The sequence below is a fragment of the Heterocephalus glaber genome, unplaced genomic scaffold (genome assembly GCF_053883595.1).
Source record: "Heterocephalus glaber isolate CG9 unplaced genomic scaffold, H.glaber_assembly_v1.0 deba00001457, whole genome shotgun sequence".
Lineage (NCBI taxonomy): Eukaryota > Metazoa > Chordata > Mammalia > Rodentia > Bathyergidae > Heterocephalus > Heterocephalus glaber.
The window spans coordinates 13,648,898-13,667,814 of NW_028258305.1; the positions used below are offsets into that span (position 1 = coordinate 13,648,898).

Below are 18,917 nucleotides of genomic sequence, written 5' to 3' on the forward strand. Positions count from 1 at the left end.
TGGACTTTTCCACCTCGTTTTCCCCAGAGTTTACCCTTGGTCGGGTGGAAGTCTGAGTTTATGCCTTGCTTAAATGTCTTCTCATTTTTGTTTTTGGTACTGTCCTTGGTTTAATTCCTGGGTTGATACTTCAGAATTGCTTATTGTAAGCATCTTTGTTGCTTGTAATTAGAACCATTATGGAATGATTGCTTCTCAGAGGTGTCTTCCAGATACAGTTGGTCTTTAGGTTTCAAGTCTCTAATGACTCTGAGACTATCTCATTTTCATTATACCAGGAAGGACCATTGACTAGATCAATAACAACACCTTAGCCCAAGTGATACAGTCAGCAACACCATAGCATCAAGTACATCTTAGAAAATGACATTTTGTGGTAGTTATTAATCTATCACCTTTAACTGTGTGAATTAAATCAAAATCGAGGACCAACCCAACATATGATTATAATGAATAAACTCTTCAATACTTTACCCTTCAGGATGGGGAGTTAAGAGTTGGGGAGGGAGGGATAGATAGGTAGAAGGATAGGGGAAGGTAGCAGTGAAGCCAGAGGACAAGGGCAAGAGAAGAAAAAGGAGAAGAAAAGAAAAAAGAAAACCAAATTAGGGCCAGAACAGGAACAAAAAGGGAGATGAAGAATAATGTAGGACAGCAAGAGAGTGAGTGTGAGAGAGAGGGAATGGAAAGTGAAAAGAAAGAAGGGAAAAAAAAGAAGAGAAAAACAAAAATTTGCAAAGAGTTGGGAAAAATATTAAAAATAAGAAAAAAAACAAACCAATGATACTAATTTTGGAAATAAAAAATAAAAATGAAAATGAAGGGCCTCCTTCAGGGTATGTCTCTGCTGTCACAATAGACAATGTGGGCAGCAGTGTGCAGATGGAAGTCAGTGAGTCTCAGCAAGCCAGTCACAGACCCATGTGATTCAGGCAGATTTCTGGCTGCAAGTTCCAAGTTGAGCTCCCTGTCCTTCTGTAGGATTGAACTCTGCAAGGCTCTACTGCAGGTTCCAGCTGCTCTTGCCGGGAAGATATTCCAGAATCCAATGGGAGGTGACGATCCCTCCAATTTAACAAGTACGGTCGTCTGGTGATCTGGTGTCCCCTGTGTCTTTGTGGTATTGTGGTATGGCTGTACAGCCAAGAGGCCAGGGGAACGGGGGGGGGGGGGGGGCTGTAGGCACCCTCCCGGCTAAGTGGATTGCTGCCATGGGTGTAAGCTGGATGGGGCGGGTTCCCTGTGACCCGGGACTTCTCTCCGGTGTCTGCCAATGTGCCTGGTGAGAGCTGGATAGGGCAGGTTCCCTGCAACTTAAGAGACTCTTTAAAAAAAAAAAAAAAAAGGCTTTTATTTATGTTTGTATTACATAATGAATACATTCATCTTGAGGAATTGGTACAGATACATAGCAAATCTTAGTCCTTTTTACTTCCCCTCCCTCTCTTCTCCATCCCTACATCCCCTTCCTATCTGCAAAAGGACTACCCCCCTGTTTCCTATCATCTTTTATTTTGCTCTTCAAATTTTTTATACTTTGGGTTTCTCATATAAGAGAAACTCTGCAATATTTAACCTTCTGTGGTCTAATTTATATAACCTAACATTATGGTCTCAGGGTGGATCTATTTTCTTAGAAATGACTCAGAGTTATTCTGCTTTATGGCCAAGTAGTACTCCATTGTGTATATACACTACATTTTCTTTATCCACTCATGAGTTGATGGACATATGAGCCATTTCCAAGATTTAGCTATTGTGAATTGTACTGCTTTAAGTAAGGCTCTGTTGCTGGGCAAGGTGGCACTCATCTATAATTCCAGCACTCAGTAGGCTGACCCAGGAGAATCACCACAAGTTCGAGACCAACCTGGAATACATAGCAAGACACTGTCTCGAAAAATAAATAAAAACATAAACAAAAGTATGCATGTATCACTGAAATATGATGTCTTTAACTTTTGGGGGAAGATATCCAGAAAAAGTATAGCTAAATTGAATGAAATTTCTGTTTTTAGTTTTTTTGAGGAATCCACATACCCAGTTACTAGTTTACATTCTTACCAACAATGGAGAACGATTCCTTTTTCCCTCACAACCTTGCCAACATTCATTGTTTTTTGTTTGTGATGATGGCTATTCTTTCTGGAGTAAGATGGAATCTCAGTATTTCGATTTGCTTTTCCATAATGGCCAGAGATGTTGAACATATTTTTCAGGTATTTATTGGCCACTTGTACTTCTTCTGAGAAGTATCTATTTATTTCAGTTTTCCATTTTTTATTGGTTCTTTTATTTGGGGGAGTCCAATTTTTATAGTTCTTTATATATTCTGATAGTGCTCTAGCTGAGGAGTAGCTGGCAAAATTTTTTTCCCATTCTATAGTTTGTCTCTTTACTTTGTTAGTTTCCTTTATTGTGCAAAAGGTTTAAATTTTTATTTGTTTTTTGGTACCAGGGATCGAAATTGGGTCCTTGAGCTTGCAGGGCAGGTGGCGGAACCACTGAGCTAAATCCCTAGCCCCAAAAGGTTTTAAATTTGATATAATCAAATTTTGTTGATTCTTGATGTTATTTCTTGTGCAGTTGGTACTGCTCAGGAAGTTCTTGCCTATGCCTGTGTCTTCAAGAGTTTTACTCACTTTATCTCCCAGAGGATTCATTGTTTCTGTTTTAATAATCTAGACTTTTGATCCATTTTGGTTTTATTTTAATACATAGGAGAGATACAAGTCTAAATTAATTCTTCTGCCTGTGAATAACCAATTTTCCCAGCACTATTTGTTAAAGAGGTTTTCTCTAGTGTATGCTTTTGGCCCCTTTTGTACATCCTCTGTTCTATTTCATTGATTGATGTCTGTTTTATGCCAGTGGTTTGTAATATAACTTGAAATCCAGGACTATGGTGCCTTCTGCTTTGCTCTTGTTGCCCAGGATTGCTTCAACTATTCTGAGTCTCTTCTAGTTGCATATATAATTTAGGATGGTTTTTTCCCAGTTCTGTGAAGAAGTGCTATTCATATTTTAAGTAGGATTGCACTAAATCTATGTATCAGTTTTGATAATATGGCCATTTTGACAGTATTGGTTGCACCAGGAACAGGGGCATCTTTCCATTTTTTTTTTTTTTTTTGGTACCAGGGATCCAACTTGGGACCAGGGATCCAACTTGGGACCAGGGATCCAACTTGGGACCTTGCACTTGTGAGGCAGGTGGCAGAACTACTGAGCTAAATCTGTCCTCTTCAGTGTCTCTTTTTTTTGTTCCAGGATATGAAACTTTAGTTTTGTTATAAAAGTCTTTCACTTCCTTGGTTAGGTTAATTATATATATATATATATATATATATATTGAACCAGAGATTGAATTTGGGACCTTCCACTTGTGAGGCAGGTGGAGGCACCACTGAGCTAAATCCCTGGCCCACATATTTAATTTTTTGATGCTACTGTGGATGAGATTACTTTCCTTATTTCTTTTCAGTGGGTTCATTATTGGTGTACAGAAACACTACTGATTCTTGTGTTGATTTTATATCCTGCTACATTGCTGAATTTATTAATTCTAGGAATTTTTTTGGATGAGTTTTTTTGGTCATATGTAAAGGATCATGCCATCTAGGAATAAGGATAGATTTTTTTTTCCTTTCCTATATGTATTCCTTTTGTTTTTTATTTTTTCTCTTGTCTGATTGTTCCATGTACAGTTTCAAGTGTTATATTGAACAGGAGTGGTGAGAATGGACACTTTTGTCTTCTTCCTGATTTTAGAGACAAGCTTTCAATTTTTTTCTCCATTAACTGTGATGTTGGCAGCGGGTTTGTCATATATATGGCTTTTATCAGATTGAGATAAGGTCATCGTATACCTATTTTCTTCAGGATTTTTATCTTGAATGGATGTATTTTGCCAAAGGCTCTTTTGTTTCTATTGAGCTGATCATGTGATTATTATCTTGCTTTTATTGATGTGATGTATTACATTTATTGATTTATAAGTGTTGAGCCATGCTTCCATGTCTGAGATAAACCCAACTTGGTCATGTTATGATCTTTTTAATCATTTGTAGCATTCTGTTTGCCAGTATTGTGTTGAGAATTTTTGAGTCTATCTACATTAAGAAGACTGGCCCGTAGATTTGCTTTTATGATAAAGTCCTTGTCCAGTGTTGGTATCAAGGTAATGCTAGCTGCCAGGAATGAGTTTGGCAGTACCCCTCTTCTCTTTAGAATTCACTGAAGAGTTTGAGAAATATTGTTGTTAATTTTTTCCTGAAATTCTAGTAGAATTCTGTGATGATGCCATTGGGTCCTAGACTTTTCTATGTTGGTAGAACTTTCAGTACTGCCTCAAGTTCATTACCTGTTTTTGTTATATTCAGAGTTTTTATGTCTCCTTGGTTCAGTTTTGGTAATTCGTATGTGTCTAGGAATTTCTTCATTCTTATAGGTTCTGCTCTTTATTGGAGTATGTTTTCAAAGTAGTTTCTTATAATCTGGATTTGGGCACTTTCAGTTACAGGGTTTTTTCTAATTTTTAATTTTTTTAATTTTTAATTTCTAATTGTATTGACATGGGTTTTTCTTTTTTTATAAATTTGGCAAGGAGTTTATCAATCTTGTTTATCCTTTCAAAGAACCAACTCTGATTCATTGATTCCTTGTATTACTTTTTAAATCTCAAGTTCATTAATTTCTGTTCTGATCTTTTTACGTTTTCTTCTGTTAATTTTAGATTTGGATTTCTCTTGTTTTTCTAAGACCTTGAGATGCATCGTTAGGTTATTTATTTAGGATTACACAACTATTTAATGTGTGCATTCACAGCTATAAAAATCCCTCTTACAACCTCTTTGTGTCCTATAGGTTTTGGTATCTTGTTCTTCTGTTTTCCATTTGATGCTAGGAACTTTTATATTCCTTCCCCGATTAATTCATTGATTATTCAGTAATGTATTCTTTAATCTCCATGTGTTTATGTAATTTCTGTAGTTTCTCTGGCTGATTTCTAGTTTCACTGTACTATACTCTGATGGTCTACAGGGGGTTGTTTCAATTCTTTTGTATTTAGTTGTGCTTTATGGCCTAATATATTGTCTATTTTGTAAAAAGTTCTATGTGCTGCTGAGAAAACTGGAGTATTCTGTTGTTGGATGAAACATTATATAGGTATGTCCATTTATTCAGTGATGTTGTTGAATACTTATATTTCTTTAAGTTTTTGTCTGGTTGACCTAATTGTGAGAGTGGGGTGTTGAAGTCCCCTGCTATGATGGCATTGGTGTTTGTCTGACCTTTTTTTCCGGTAGTTTTTGTTTTATGAAGTTGTGTGTGCCAACAGTGAACCCCTTCCCATAATGGCTCCTAATTAATTGCTCCCCAATACAGTGGGCATTGCAATGGAATTCTTCCACAACTCTACCCTGCCATTTGGAAAAAGTCATTATCAGAATAAATCCTACACTTTATTTGCAGTTTCAGGAACCAGCTTATGGAGCTAGAGCTGCTGGTCCATTTTTTCTCCCTGGGGCTTATTGTATCTTGTGTTTTGGGAATAAGTCCCCTTTTCCTGGAGGGAGGGTTAGCATTCCAAATTTCTTTCTTCTTTTCTCTTTGTTGTCTTGAGTTCCTTCAGTTTCTCTGTAATTTGTAGTTTTTCTGACGCCTCTTTCTTGATCCTCAGAGCTTTTCTTCCTTTTCTCTTGGCTAAGTTGTTTTCTAGGTGTCTGGATTACAAGTCTTGGAAAGGCTGTGATAATGTTGCAGATCTTCATCAATTTTCAGTAATTGGCAATCAATTCTTATTGCTTATTAGCTGAATGTGTTCAACTAATACTTGATAGCAGTAAATATTTTACCTATAAAAGATGAACAAGTTTAATAAGAAATTTACATGCTAAGAAGTAAAATAGTTATAGTTATTCTTGGTTTTGAATGTAACATGAAAGAAATATTTTAAATTAAAAACTTGAATCTATGAAAATAAAAATTGATCCCCACAGCACTGATTTTACTTTCTTATTAGAATTAATCACTGTAGTTTATCTTCTCACATTTATGGTTTATCCACATATGGATATACATTTCTTTTGTAAATTAATACCTGTGAGATAATGCTATACAAAATTCTTTTCATTTTTAATTACATTATCTTATAGATCTGTCAACTTTAGCAATGTAGTATTGTCACTTTTTTTTTTTTTTGGTACTGGGAATCAAACTCGGGTCCTTACGCCTGCAAGGCAGGCAGTGGAACCACTAAGCTAAATTGCCAGCCCTGTATTGTATCATTTTGACATAATAATCACATATTTTTCTAAAGTGTAGATGTTACCATCATTTATTTAAATAAATTCCACATTTATGTACATTTACCTTTTTTTCAGGTTTTGTTGCAGCAAATATCCATGTATAAACAAACATGTTCTTGGAGTGCTAAATTACTAACAATGGAATTGCCAGGCCAACAGATATACATACCTCTTTATGTTTAATTTTAATTGATGGTTTTTTACTAGTCTTTAAAAATCATACCAGTTATCTTCCAAGTACTTGATTAACATTGGGTATTACCAGTGTTTTAAACTTTGTTAAGGTGATAAGAAGAAATATTTTAATTTGAACATTTTAAGTTATGAGCGAAGAATACATCTTTTCATATATTTATTACTAATTTATAAATAATGTATTTTTAACTGTTCAGGGATATGTATATATGTATTATATTTATGCACATGCATCTGTCACAGGGATTCATAATTACATTTCAGCAGTTGACCTGACATGTACAGTTCTATATATGAATCTCTTTTTCCCATGGACTATAATTTTTTTTAAATGTATTTATAGTAATATATCCATTTTTTAAAATCCATTAAGTTTATTGGTACATTTTAGGGATACAATATGATGACATTCATCATTGGGAATATTGTACCTTTACATGATATATCTTGGTTCTTATTTTTTTCCCCATTCCCCTGCCCTCCCTTCACCCCCTCCACCCCTTCCTATTTACAAAGACTTTGTTTCTGTTTTTTCCTTTTCTCATATTTATTCCTTTCGCTTCTTTCCTTTCCCCTACCCCTCTCCCTTACCCCTCCCCTTTGGACCTTTTCTTCTTATTTCACATTATCTAGTATACATTTTGATCCTTATTTACACTTTCAGTTTCTCACACCAGAGAAATTATTTGGTATTTACACATGTGTTTTTATTGGAAAAAAATTACTTGCTTGTCATGTTTTAGTCATTTTAGATAATAGGGTTGTAAAGATGGTTAGCCTTATTATAAACTGGTAATTTTGGTGTATTTGCCAGTATTATATTGGCTAACATTGTACTTTTTCTTTCTAAATTTTTTCTTCTCTGAGATATTAAAACTTATCTCGAAGCAGTTTGCTTTTTCCATTTTGATTTTATGGTATAGTATGGAGATCAAATCATGATCTGCCTTTTATTCAGTGACATGTAGCGTATATAATATGAAAGTGAATTAACTTTTGTCTCCTAATAGAGATGAGAATGCTCTGTTGTGAGTCAGTTGTAACATGCATATTGCAGTGAGAAGCCAATTATGGGCCTTTTGTATATTAAAGTTTTCTTTCAATTTTCTGGTAGAATCTTTGTACATTTTGATGCTAATTTCTTTTTAATGAAATTTAATATGTAAATAATCTTGAATATATAATATCCATGTGAGGCATTTTAATGTCTATCACATTAAAAAATTATCTATTGTGTAGTCATTCACTTGTTTAACCATAAAATTAAAATATCACCTTGCGTACTTAAAAATCTGAAAATGATGCGTTTTGTTTGGCTATACTCCAGAAGTCCTACAGTTGTAATAGTTTTAGTGATTGTTTGTACCATGAAATGAATAAAGAAAATATGTAACATCTTACTTTTATTTTTCTCTCCTCACTTTGCATTTGTTGTTCTTTCTTTTTTTGGTACGGGGGATCGAACTCGGGAACTTGGGCTGGTGAGACAGGCGGTGGAACCACTGAGCTAAATCCCCGGCTGTTTTTCAAACTTTACTTCTTTCATTTTCCTCCTCCCCACTCCTGCCATCTTTATATTACTATTAAGCTTTATTAGTCTTGAGATATCTAGTTGACTCTGTGCTATTATTGTTGAATTCTTTTCTATTGTTAATGGTGATTTAGTTGTGGCATTAGTAGATATTTCCTGTGTGTCAATATTGGTTTGTCTTTGTGTTTATATTAAAGTTAACAGATCTCTTTTCTATTGTTCAGGGTTGTACAGTGGTAGCTTTTTTGGTTCTTATAGTTATCCAGTTCATATTTGACTTTATTATTGCTGATTTTATTTCTATTGCCAGGGCCACATGGTTGTTGCTATTTTTTTTTTCTGTATGCCAATATTTGTTTTGTCTTCATGTCATCAACAATACTACAGTTCAAAATCTTTCCACTATAATCAACTTGTAAACCTCAGCAAAAGAATAAAAAAATAAAATTGCTGGGCATGGTGGTGCACGCCTGTACTTTGCAGCACTTAGAAGGCTGAGGCAGGGGTAACATCTCAAATTTGAAGCCAGCCTTGGCTACATAGTTCGAGGACACCCTGAACTACACGGTGAGACGCTGCCTCAAAATAAAGAAAAAAAACCCAGAAACATGAGAGAAAAGGAACAGAATGGCTCCAAAGCTGACCCATAGGGCATCAGAGAGGAGGAAATCAAAAGCCAAATAGCTGAATTGTACCAAATGACTAAAGAGGAGACCAGAACACACACACACACACACACACACACACACACACACACACACATCAGTAAGCTTCTTGGTGAACACAAAGATAATATAACTAAACAGATAATGGACTTGATAAAATGATAGCAAGCTTATAGAAGACACTAATAAAAAGCTAGCTGAGCTAAACAAAGTGATACAAAACATAAAGAACCAATTTTTAAAGAATTACACGAAAATGTACCAAACAAATCTAGGAGATAAACCAACTTAACAGTATCAGAACTAGGAGATAGTGCTCATGCATGTTTCCATATACTTAAAGATACCTTAAAAACAAGAGAACAGAGAGAATGGATTCAGCAGCTGCTAGAGGATACAAAGAAGACTAAGTTTATTTGGAACTTGTGAAAAATCAAAAGACAGCATATATAGCATTTTTTAAAATGTGTTCACAGAAATAATAGCAGAAAACATTCAAGTATAGGGAAAGAACTTAACATATACAGATAAACAAGGTGTATAGTACTACAGATAGCCATGATCAGAAAAGAACAACTCCAGGACACATCACAATCAAAATTCCAGAAGTACAACACAAGGACAGAATCTTAATATCTATTAGAGAAAAGTAACAATGACTTATAAAGATAAACCCATTAGAATTACAGGAGTCAGGGCCAGGGATTTAGCTCAGTGGTTTCGCCGCCTGCTGCGCAAGCACAAGAACCCAAGTTCGATCCCTGGTACCAAAAAAAAGAATTACAGGAGTCAGATCAACACAAACCTTAAAGGCCAGACTAATATATCCTGCAAAACTATCTTTCAAAATTGATGCAGATGTAAGATCTTTCCATTAAAAAAAAAAAGAACCAACACCTTAAGAAGTTCTTGACCATGAAACCAATACAAAAAAGCTGTCAAGGATATCCTAAAAAGAGACAAGGAAGCCAGCAATGCCAAAACATCTAACAGAATAAGTATACCGGGTAGAGTGAGTAGTTTCAACAGATAGTGTGAAAAAAAGGATTTAGCAACGGGAAAATAGTGCAATGACAGGAATAAGTCAGTACCATTCAGCAGTAAGTCAATGTGAATGGTCTCAAATCCCCCGTCAAAAGACACAGATCAACTGGCTGGATCAAAAAAAAAACCCAAATGGTACTTATCACAAGAAACATGCTTGACCCAAAAGTAAATTCCTAGACTAAAACTCAAAGGATGGAAAACTATTCCATATAACAGGAGCATGAAAACAAGTGGCAGTAGCTATTTTATTTTCAAACAAAGTGGGCTTCAAGCCAAAACTGATCAGACAAGCAAAAAAGGTTGCTACAGTGTTGGTTAAGGGAGCAATTGAACAGGAAGAGACAACAATTAGAAACATATGCAGTCTAACTTTTAAAACAAACACTATTGGACACAAGATCAGATAAACATCAACACAATTATAGTGGGGGACCCCAATTCCCCTCTGTCACAAATAGATCAACTAGACAAAAAACCAAAGAAATATCAGAGTTGAATCAAACCTTTTGAACAAAAGGACTTAATGGATGTATACAGAGTGTTCCACCCAACAGCAACAGAATATATATTCTCAGCGTCACAAAGAACTTTCACAGACCAATAAAAAACATGGTTAAGTAAATGCAAAAGAATCAAAATTATCCCGTGCATATTATCAGATCATAGCACAATGAAACTAGAAATCAATGGCAAAAAACTAAATTATACAAACGTGAAAATTAAATAATACACTCTTGAATAATCGCTGGGTCAGAAAATAAATCTGGGAAGAAATTAAACAATTTTGGGCTAGGGATTTAGCTCAGTGGTTCCGCCGCCTGCCTCACAAACACAAGGTCCTGAGTTCAATCTCTGGTACCAACAAAAAGAGAAGGAAATTAAACAATTTCTAGAACAACATGATAATGTCAGTAGAACATAGCAGAACCCATGGGACACAATGAAAGCAGTCCTGAGAGGGAAGTTTATAGCTGTGCATGTCCACATCAGAAAAAGAGTGATCCTAAATAACCTAATAACGCACCTCCACATCCTAGAAGAACAAGAATACAAATTCAAAGCTAGTACAAGGAAAGAAGATCAGAGAAGAAATTACTGAAATTGAAACATAAAAAAAGTCATTGAAGTGCTTCAAAAGAGTAAACAATATAGACAATCTCTTAGTTCCATATGCTTACCCAAAAAAGACAAGATCCGTATCAATACAATTAGAAATGAAAATGGCAAAATCTCAGCATACATTGCAAAATCCTGAAGATTATTAATAACTACTTTGAAAACCTGTACTTCAGAAAATGGAAAATCCAGAAGAATTTTACATAGTGTGTATGAAAATTACCAAAACTGAACCAAGAAGATACCTCAATTTAATAGGAGCCATTTATGATAAACTTATTACCAACATTATATTAAATCGGGGAAAGCTGAAAGCTTTCCCTAAAATCAGGAACAAGATAAAAATGTCCATTCTCATCACTCTTGTTCAGTATAGTACTCAGAATACTAGCAGAGCAATAAGGCCAGAGAAAGAAATAAAAGGTATACATATGGGAAAGAAAGAAGTCTTAATTATTATTTGCAGATGACCTAATCCTTTACATAGAAGACCCAAAGAATACCACTAAGAGACACCTGGAATTAATAACATTACTCAGTAATGTAGCAGGATATAATGTCAGTGCACAGAAATCAGTATTGTTCCTGAATACCAATAATGAATTCACCAAGATGGAAATTAAGAAAACAATACCATTCACAGTAGCATCAAGAAAATTAAATGCTTAGGGACTAACCTAACCAAGAAAGTGAAGAAACTATAAAATGAAAACTACTATACTCTGAAAAAGGAGATCAAAGAAGACATCAGAAAATGGAAAGATGTCCCCTGTTGCTGGATAGACAAACCAATACTGTCAAAAATGGCTATATACCAAAAGATATATATAGATTTAATGCAGTCCTAATCAAAATACCAACAGCAGTGCTTGCATAATGAAATAAAACAAATCTCAGTTAAAATTCATGTAGTCCCAGAAACAACCCACAATAGCAGAAGCAATCCTGAGCAACAAGAACAAAGCAGGAGGCATCATAATCCCAGATTTCAAATTGTATTACAAAGCTACAGTGATAAAAATAGTGTAGTTGGCCCTAGTACAGACATGTGGGTCAATGGAACAGAATAGAGGATATAGAAACAACCCAAGGCACATTTAGCCATCTGATCTTTGATGAAGTGGCAGAAAACATACTCTGAAGAAAAGATAGCCTCTTTAACAAATGGTGCTTGGAAAACTGGCTATCCATGTATATAAGATTGAATCTAGGCCCACATCTCCTGCCAGGTACTAAAGTAAAATCAAAATGGGTCAAAGATCTAAATATTAAAGCAGAAACAATCAACTGGAAGATAAAATAACTAAACCTGTTGAAGACAGGCCTAGACAAGGTTTTTCTGAAGAGTACCCCAATTGCACAAGAAATAACATCAATCAACAAGTAACAATTATATCAAATTAAAAAGTTTCTGCACAGCAGACAACAGAATGGAAAAAAATTTTGCCAGTTAGTCCTCAAGCAGAGTCCTGATATCTAGAATATATTAAAAAGTGGAAAAAAACTAGACCCCTCAAATTGAATGACCCTATCAAAAAATAGGAAACTGAAATGAGTTAGACCCTTCTCAGAAGAAGTACAAATGGCCAATAAATACATGAAAATAAAAATGTCCAACATCTCTGGCCATTAGAAAAATGTAAATCAAATCAACACTGACATTTCATCTTACTTTAGAAAGAATGGCTGTCATCAAGAAGTGAAATAATAAATGCTGGTGAGGGTGTTGGAAGGGAAAGAACTCTTCTTCATTTTTGGTTGGAGTGTAAACTAGTGCAACCATTATAGAAATCAGTATGGAGTTTCTTCAGAAAATTAAAACTAGCAATTCCATTTGCTCCAACCCCTTCTAGGTGTCTTCCAAAAGAGTTAAAGATACCATATTACATGATACATGCATATGCATGTTTATAGCAGTATAATTCATAACAGCTAAATCTTGGAAGCTGCATCTAGATCCTTCAGATTAATGAATAAAGAAAATGTGGTATTTGCACACAATAGAGTATTAGTCTACCATAAAGAAAAATAAATTTCTAAGTCATTTGTAGGAAAAATGGATGCACCTTGAAACCATAATGTTAAGTGAGATAAATCAGAGACACAAGCTTAAATATTGCGTGGTTCCTCTTACATAAGAAACTCAAAGTATAAATAAAGACCAAAATAAAAGACAGATAATAGGAAATAGGGAGATAGACCTTTTCCAAATAGGAAGGGTAAGGGAGGGATAGAGATTGAGAAATAAAAAGAATTAAGATGTGTTATGTACATGTGTCAACTCCCTATGATGAATATAATCATGTACTTTAAACGTACTAATAAAAAAATTTTTTTTAATATGTAATATCTCTTAGATCTGTTATGGACTAAATGTTTTAAACAGCGTTAAGATTGTTTCTGTAAACCTCCAAATATTTGTTTGTAAAATACTTAGTTTTGCTGCAATCTCCGGGACTCCCACTCACCTGTATATACGTTTGCCTTTGAATAAGGAGAAAGGGCAAACCCTTATAGGTGGATGCAGCCCCACTTCATACTTTGAGCAGTATTATAACCATGAATCTGACAATCTTAATCTACTTTCTTGTGTTAATAACTCTATTCATGCTGGAATATTTTATTTGTAGGACATTATAAAGCAAACAGCACATGCACAATGGTATATTAAAGATTTAGTATTATTGGCTGTTTATTAGATTAAATTCTGTTTATAAGTTAGGATAAAAGGGGAATTTATAAAAATTATTGAATATTCTTTTTGAATTATAATAGTAATAAATGCTCATTGAACAAAATACCGGTATCTTATTAAGGAAATGTTTGATACTATTTTTAATTTTAATTTTTGTGGTCTATTTTTTAAAGAATGCTACACTGCAAGCAGAGAAGCAAGCATTGAAAACTCAACTGAAGCAGCTTGAAACACAGAACAATAATTTGCAGGCTCAGATTCTTGCACTTCAGAAGCAGACAGTGTCATTACAGGAACAGAATACCACTCTTCAAACACAGAATGCCAAGCTTCAGGTTGTAATGTAATATTTTGGGGATATGCCAAATTCTTGAGTTATGCTATTAAAATAAGGAAGGTTAGCCATATAAACATTCTCAGTGAGTGAATTTAATGATTAATTGAAATAAATGAAAATTTTTTACTTCCTTGCCAAACTGTCAAATACTAGCATTTTTACATGTCAGAGCCTCTAAATATTAATAAATTCACCTCAAGATACAGAGAATTACAGATGATTTTATTTACTTTATGATAAGTAGTTAGTGATTACCTTCATTAAAAAAAACCCAAAACATATATAATGTATATATGTAAATATGTACATCTGTATGTGTATGTAGTACCTCCAAAAATTAAATGGTCACCTTATTTGGGAAAGTAAAACCCAAAATTTCCCAGTATAATATGAATAAATCTATTACCTCATTAAAGTTTCCTTAAGTTATTAAAGTTAAAACCTTTAGTTGATTTTTAAAGAACAACATGAACTGTTTCTCTTCTGTCTGTTAATATGTATTCTTACAGGTTGAAAATTCCACCCTTAATTCCCAAAGTACTTCACTTATGAACCAGAATGCACAGCTTCTAATTCAACAGTCTTCCTTAGAAAATGAAAATGAATCTATAATCAAAGAACGAGAAGACTTGAAATCTCTCTATGATTCTCTTATCAAAGATCATGAAAAGCTAGAACTTCTTCATGAAAGGCAGGCTTCAGAGTATGAATCTCTCATCTCTAAACATGGAACTCTAAAGTCTGCCCACAAAAATCTTGAGGCAGAACATAAAGACCTTGAAGACCGGTAATTTATTATATTTTGTGGTGTTACTAATTTAAAACAAATTTTCTCCAGGTACTAAAATAAATTTTGTATGTTAAACACATCTCAGAGGCAGTTTATGAAGGAAATTTATATAAATTCATGTGCTTTGTCATAGGTGTTACTAAATTACTCTTGTCTCCTTTATTTCTAAAATTTTTTGAAAATATAAACCCATACTTAACTTTCTTTCCCCAGTTACAATCAGTTATTAAAACAGAAGGGACAATTGGAAGATTTGGAAAAAATGCTCAAAGTAGAGCAGGAAAAAATGCTGCTTGAAAATAAAAAACATGAGACGGTAGCTGCAGAGTACAAGAAACTTTGTGGTGAAAATGATAGGTAACAAATACTTATATATTTTAATTCTATATTCCTTATATCTGAAATACATGCTAACCCTAATTTAGCACCCCTGATTTTGAATGTGATTTTAAAAATAAAGCCCAATATATTTGATATAGATCCTTTAAAAAACATTTTTTTAAACCCAGAGTAGTAATTAAATAACAAAATTATGCAGTTAGAGAATCACTCAAACAAAAACCTAATTCTCCTGTTGTCTCTCATTCCTTTTCTGTTCAGTTAATTAAGATTTTAAGTTATATTATCAAAATTTGTATACCTGATGAGCTTTTTTTCATTGTTTATTGGTACATTTTAGGTATACATTGTGATCACACATTTATATACTTTATTGATATAGAATGTAATTAAACCTAATTGTCTGTCTTTTCACTAGTCTAATATCCTAATTCTTGTCTTTTGAAATTGCTACAAATGAACAGCCTAATAATTTCCAGACTAATTTATTTGTACTTACAGTTTTACTTTTCTTATCCATTAATGGTCTTAATTGTCAAAGGGCAGTTATATTTTAATTGAAAGCCTTGAAAAATCAAAAACTGCCCACTTAGAATTGTGTTCACTGAACTTATAGTTTGGTATTAAAGTTTTAAAGGATAGTATAAAAAACTCAGCACTGTTTAACATTTACCATAAAGCTATTAAGGACTTTATTATCTCTTTGTATTACCTATTCTCCCCACTCCTATGAAATATCAGTAGGAAAAATTTTGATTGTCATGAGTGTTGATCCGGTATGTAGCTGTGTGTGTAATTGAGGTCAGACTCATGGCATACATTCATTCATTGATTTAGCCTATTCACAGTATGTTTCTGGTTTTGCCATTTTGGTTTTCTTTTTATCCAAGTCTTAATTTTTTAAAAAAAACCTTAATAGTCATGATTTTTATAAGCAGACTTAAATTCTTTAAGGAATGAATTGAGGTAAACTGTTAGATGTTCTAAACAAGGACAGTCCTGAACAAGAGTTTGTTTTGTTTGGTTGTCCCCTTTTTTGTGAGTTCCTGAACTGAATGCTACAACATAGAGATTAGCAAATAACAGCCAGTGCAGTTGGCCGAATCCAGCTTGCTGTCTCTTTCAGTACAGCCCCCAAACTAAGAAGTTTTTATATTTTAAAGGATTGGTGAGATGGAAGAAAAGGAGCATACTACAGACACTGTTGTGGTCCACAGAGCCATAAATATATATTTTCTCTGGTCCTTTAGAGAAAGTTTGTTAGTCCCTGTCCTTATAGATCAATGAATTTTGCTTGTCTTGAAGTTAAATTTTGGGATCAAAAACCTAGAGCTTGATTTTATGAAATAATAACTGGGGATTACATAAATAGAAAGAATTTTCTACATGTGCAAAAATCTCAGCAACTAAAATTTGGTTAAACCTGTATGTATCAGTTATCAGCCAGCACATTGACATAGTATTTCATGCTGGATTTATTTATTCTCTTGATCTCATCTTTGTTTCATGATGAATTTTAGAATCTGAATTCTCTGTGAAATCAAAACTGGACTGCTCTCTTCTTTTGTCCTTTAATCAAAAACAGGGGTCCTTAACAGGCCTGGGACCTGGTACTGGTCTGTGGCCTGTTAGAAACCAGTCTGCACAGCAAGAGGTGAGCAGCAGGCAAACAAGCAAAGCTTAAATCTGCATTTACAGCAGCCTCCCTATTGTTCCCATTACTGCCTGAGCTCTGCCTCCTGTCACATCAACAGAGGCATTAGATCCTCAAAGCAACGTGAACCCTACTGTGAAATGCTCCTGCAAAGGATCTGGGTTACACACCCCTTATGAGAAACTAATGTAATAATAATTAAAACAAAATGCACAATAAATGTAATATGCTTTAACCATCCCAAAACCACTCCCCCACCCTTCCCAGTCCTTGAAAAAATTGTCTTCCATGAAACCAGTCCATGATGCCACAAAAGTTGGGGACCACTGATCTAAAATTTTTATTAAGGCTTTAAATTTATGTGGTAAATTTGTATTCATTTTTTGACATACTTTAAAGTTAAATGATACTGAGAATTTTTTAAATCTTGTTTTCACGGGAAGGAAACATTCTTCAAATTCATAACTAATAAAGAATCTTTATTCTCTAAATATATCTGAGTGTTATTTATAGCATTTTCACATTGTGTAAATGGAACCAAAGCTATTAAGAGAATCTAATTCTATTTCTATCATTGCTTGTAACTATAGGTTGAATCATACATATAGTCAGCTTTTAAAAGAGACTGAAGTTTTACAAACTGACCATAAAAACTTGAAAAGTCTCCTAAATAATTCTAAACTGGAACAAACAAGATTAGAAGCTGAATTTTCAAAGCTAAAGGAACAATACCAGCAACTGGATATCACATCCACAAAGCTGAATAACCAATGTGAGGTAAGCCTGAACAAGTTTAAGTTACTATTTCCTTCCTGTAGTATCAAAACATTCCCAAAAAGTAAATAATCATATTATAATAGCAGTTGCAGTATATACTTAATGGAATGCTCCTAAAAGAATTGATCGTGGATCACTGAGATTCACAACTCAGAAAAACTGTATCACTGATTTCATCATTTTTAAACAATAGTTTAAATTTTTTTAATGGTTTATTTTATAGTTTAAATTTATATGCCCATATACTTTGAAAATTGTAAAATTTTGTGCTTCTTTAATGAAAACACCATTGTGTGCTCTGAAGTGAAATTACAAGCCAGTAGAAAGATAAATTGGTTTGAAAAGCATATAATTTACCCAGCAAAACTCAGAAAGTTCAGAGCATTCATTCTACCAATAATTTATAAAAGTCTAAATAAAATATAGTTAAGATGGTTTATTTCTGGAATGGTAGAGGAACCTAGTAAATCAGCTCCACAAAGAAACAGTAAAATTGGTCAGAAATCTCAAAAACAACCATTTTAGGACTCTAGTATTTAAGCTAAAAGGCATTTATTAAAGAAAAGCCATTCAACTTTGGGAGTAACTATGGTTGACTGAGACATTTTTATATTTTGCATTCTCTTTTTCTTTCCCTCCCATGGCTCAAATACCTAGTCATTCTGACAGAGCATGGGGCAAGCTTTAAAAACCAGCAGTTTTGCTACTGGAATAGACTGACTTGTTTAGAGCAGAGCACAGAAAAGCCCCATGACAGCCAGGTGTGGTGGCACATGCTTGTAATCCTACCACTCTGGGAGGTTGAGGCTGGAAGATCTCAAGTTTGAGCCCAGTCTGAGTAACTTAATAACTTAGCAAGACTCTGTCTCAAAATGAAAAAAAAAGAGCTAGTGATGTAGCTCAGTGAGCCCTGACTACTGATTCATCTCTACTTGACTATCACAATGTGGGTCAAATGTTAACTTTTGGGGAAAGTCATGTAATGGTAAGATATAGAGAAGGTTGAAAAATAAATTTGTGGTGTAAGAGGTCAGGATGATAAACTCAGGAAGGGATGGTGAGTGGAGGTTAGCACAACAGTATTTCTGGAATATGACTAATGTTCTGTTTCTTGATTGTGTGCTGATTTAAGATATGTGTTAACTTTGAGATAATTCACTTAGCTGTATATACACTTAAATTTTTTCTCTTTTTCTGTATATATGTCTCATCAGTTGTCTTTTGACATCATAATGTTCTATAACAACCATAAAACCTGGGCCGGGGATGTAGCTCAGTGGTTCTGGCGCCTGCCTCGCAAGCGGAAGGACCTGAGTTTGATCCCCGGTACCAAAAAAAAAAAAAAAAAAAAAAAAACAACAATAAAACCTCAGAGGTAATGAACATTCTTTTTGCTCAAGAGTCTGTGGATTGGTGAAACAGATATGCTGATCCACCTCACTGATGTGTAGGCCAGGGGT

At 34.1% G+C, this 18,917-nt stretch overlaps 1 protein-coding gene and 1 long non-coding RNA gene across 11 annotated transcripts in view; one reads left to right on the forward strand and one right to left on the reverse strand.

Moving 5' to 3' along the window:
* The window catches only part of Ccdc88a (coiled-coil and HOOK domain protein 88A), a 144,289-nt gene that overhangs the window by 103,224 nt on the left and 22,148 nt on the right, over positions 1–18,917 (forward strand). For all 10 annotated transcript variants that reach the window (XM_004867264.4, XM_021246335.2, XM_021246327.2 and 7 more), the window contains exons 19-22: positions 13,734–13,895; positions 14,407–14,684; positions 14,901–15,044; positions 17,271–17,457. In XM_004867264.4, the coding sequence (XP_004867321.1) occupies positions 13,734–13,895; positions 14,407–14,684; positions 14,901–15,044; positions 17,271–17,457 (771 nt within the window). The remainder of the gene's footprint in view (positions 1–13,733; positions 13,896–14,406; positions 14,685–14,900; positions 15,045–17,270; positions 17,458–18,917) is intronic.
* The window catches only part of LOC110346144 (uncharacterized), a 28,929-nt gene continuing 15,692 nt past the window's right edge, over positions 5,681–18,917 (reverse strand). Inside the window, exon 4 of the long non-coding RNA XR_002389990.2 lies at positions 5,681–5,858. This is a non-coding gene — a long non-coding RNA (uncharacterized LOC110346144). The remainder of the gene's footprint in view (positions 5,859–18,917) is intronic.